At 50.2% G+C, this 2,500-nt stretch overlaps 1 protein-coding gene across 1 annotated transcript in view; it reads left to right on the top strand.

Annotated features, from left to right (window-relative positions):
* The window catches only part of sh3yl1 (SH3 and SYLF domain containing 1), a 15,896-nt gene that overhangs the window by 12,291 nt on the left and 1,105 nt on the right, over positions 1-2,500 (top strand). Inside the window, exon 9 of the mRNA XM_078245476.1 lies at positions 620-848. Within this exon, the coding sequence (XP_078101602.1) occupies positions 620-848 (229 nt within the window). The remainder of the gene's footprint in view (positions 1-619; positions 849-2,500) is intronic.

Raw genomic sequence — 2,500 nt, forward strand, 5'->3', positions numbered from 1 at the left:
CCAGCATATCATCCACCAGACTCCATGTAAATAATCAGGACTTTTAGCGTGTATAGAGCCAGCATATCTCCACCAGACTCCATGTAAATAATCAGGACTTTTAGCGTGCATAGAGCAGCATATCTCCACCAGACTCATGAAATAATCAGGACTTTTAGCGTGTATAGAGCCAGCATATCTCCACCAGACTCCATGTAAATAATCAGGACTTTTAGCGTGTATAGAGCCAGCATATCTCCACATGTAAATGGGTGAATTAAGGGTTTATTTCAACCAAACCAGAGTGGTGATTGTTGGAACAGTGGAAAGATGAACCAAGACGGCTTTTTGGTAGTTTTATTTAGTTTCTGTCCACTTTGAATGAAGTGTGTTTTACGATGATAAAGTCCTGATTATTTACATGGAGTCTGGTGGAGATATGCTGGCTCTATACACGCTAAAAGTCCTGATTATTTACATGGAGTCTGGTGGAGATATGCTGGCTCTATACAGGCTAAAAGTCCTGATTATTTACATGGAGTCTGGTGGGTTATATAGATGCATGTAATGAAGCAGAATTTGTCTGCAATTACTCATAGTTATGTATAAGGTTTATATTGTTCTCTCCATCTCTCTCCAGACGTCTCTTCCTCCATCCAGACCTCCAGCGCCATCTCAAAAGAGAGCGGCGAGCGCCTACCAGCCGCCGGTAGACAGATACCAGCCGCCGGTAGACAGATACCAGCCGCCGGTAGACAGATACCAGCCGCCGGTAGACAGATACCAGCCGCCGGTAGACAGATACCAGCCGCCACCAACTAAAAACGCCCTCTACCCGAGCATCTCCGTCTATAAATCTGAGACCTCCGGTGAGTTTTACCCTCCAGAGCAGGGGGAATGAGAGGGGGGAACACCAGAGCAGGGGGAATGAGAGGGGGGAACACCAGAGCAGGGGGAATGAGAGGGGGGACACACAGAGCAGGGGGAATGAGAGGGGGGGACACCAGAGCAGGGGGAATGAGAGGGGGGAACACCAGAGCAGTGGGGAATGAGAGGGGGGACACCAGAGCAGGGGAATGAGAGGGGGAGACACCAGAGCAGGGGGAATGAGAGGGGGAACACCAGAGCAGGGGGAATGAGAGGGGGGAATGAGAGAGATGAACACCAGAGCAGGGGGGAATGAGAGGGGGAACAGAGGGGGGAACACCAGAGCAGGGGAATGAGAGGGGGAAACTGAGAGGGGTGGGGGAACACCAGAGCAGGGGGAATGAGAGGGGGGAACACCAGAGCAGGGGGGAACACCAGAGCAGGGGGAATGAGAGGGGGAAACACCAGAGCAGGGGGAATGAGAGGGGGAACACCAGAGCAGGGGGAATGAGAGGGGGAATGGGGAACACCAGAGCAGGGGGAATGAGAGGGGGAATGAGAGGACAGTGTAGTGTGTGTAGTGTGAGGTGTGTGTGTGTGTGTGTGTGTGTGTGTGTGTCTGTGTCTGTCTGTCTGTGTGTCTGCTCTGTCTGTGTGTGTGTGTGTGTGTGTGTGTGTGTCGTCTCTCTCTGTGTGTGTGTGTGTGTGTGTGTGTGTGTCTCTCGTGTGTGTGTGTGTGTGTGTCTCTCTGTGTGTGTGTGTGTGTGTGTGTCGTCTCTGTGTGTGTGTGTAGTGTCTCTGTCTGTGTGTGTGTGTGTGTGTCTCTCAGTGTGCTGTGTGTGTGTCCCCTCTCCTATGTGTGAGCATGTGTGTGTGTGTGTGTCTCCGTGTGTGTGTGTGTGTGTGTCTCTGCTCCCAGTGTGTGTGTGTGTGTCCCTCGTGTGGCCCTGTGTGTGTCGCTCTGTGTGTGTCCTCTGTGCGTGTGTGTGCTGTGTGTGTGTGTGCTCTCTCTCTCTGTGTGTGTGTGTGTGTCTCGTCTGTGTGTGTGTGTGTGTGTGTGTGTGTCTCTGTCTGTGTGTGTGTGTGTCTCTCTCTGTGTGTGTGTGTGTGTGTGTGTGTGTGTGTGTCTCTCTCTCTGTGTGTGTGTGTGTGTGGTTCCTGTGTGTGTCTCTGCTGTCTCTGTGTGTGTGTGCCTGTCGTGTGTGTGTGTGTGTCCCTCTCTCTCTGTGTGTGTGTGTGTGGGTGTGTCTCTCTGTGTGTGTGTGTGTGTGTCTCTCGTCTGTGTGTGTGTGTGTGTGTCCTGTGTGTGTGTGTGTGTGTCTCTCCGTGTGTGTGTGTGTGTGTGTGTGTGTGTGTGTGTGTGTGTGTCTCTCTCTCTATGTGTGTGTGTGTGTGTGTGTGTGTGTGTGTGTGTGTGTGTGTCTCTGTGTGTGTGTGTGTGTGTGTGTGTGTGTGTGTGTGTGTGTGTCTCTCTCTGTGTGTGTGTAGCTGCAGCTCCCTCCGGTGGTTGCAGCTGTCACATAAACATGCAGATAAAAGACAAACGTACATAATACTAAAACCGTTTGTCTCCAGAAGTTTACTTTTTTTTTTTTGCGTTAATTCACATTATTATTATTTATTTTATATAAATAAACATTTTTTTAAATATATT

This window comes from Sander vitreus, unplaced genomic scaffold, assembly GCF_031162955.1.
Source record: "Sander vitreus isolate 19-12246 unplaced genomic scaffold, sanVit1 ctg540_0, whole genome shotgun sequence".
In the NCBI taxonomy this organism is placed as follows: domain Eukaryota; kingdom Metazoa; phylum Chordata; class Actinopteri; order Perciformes; family Percidae; genus Sander; species Sander vitreus.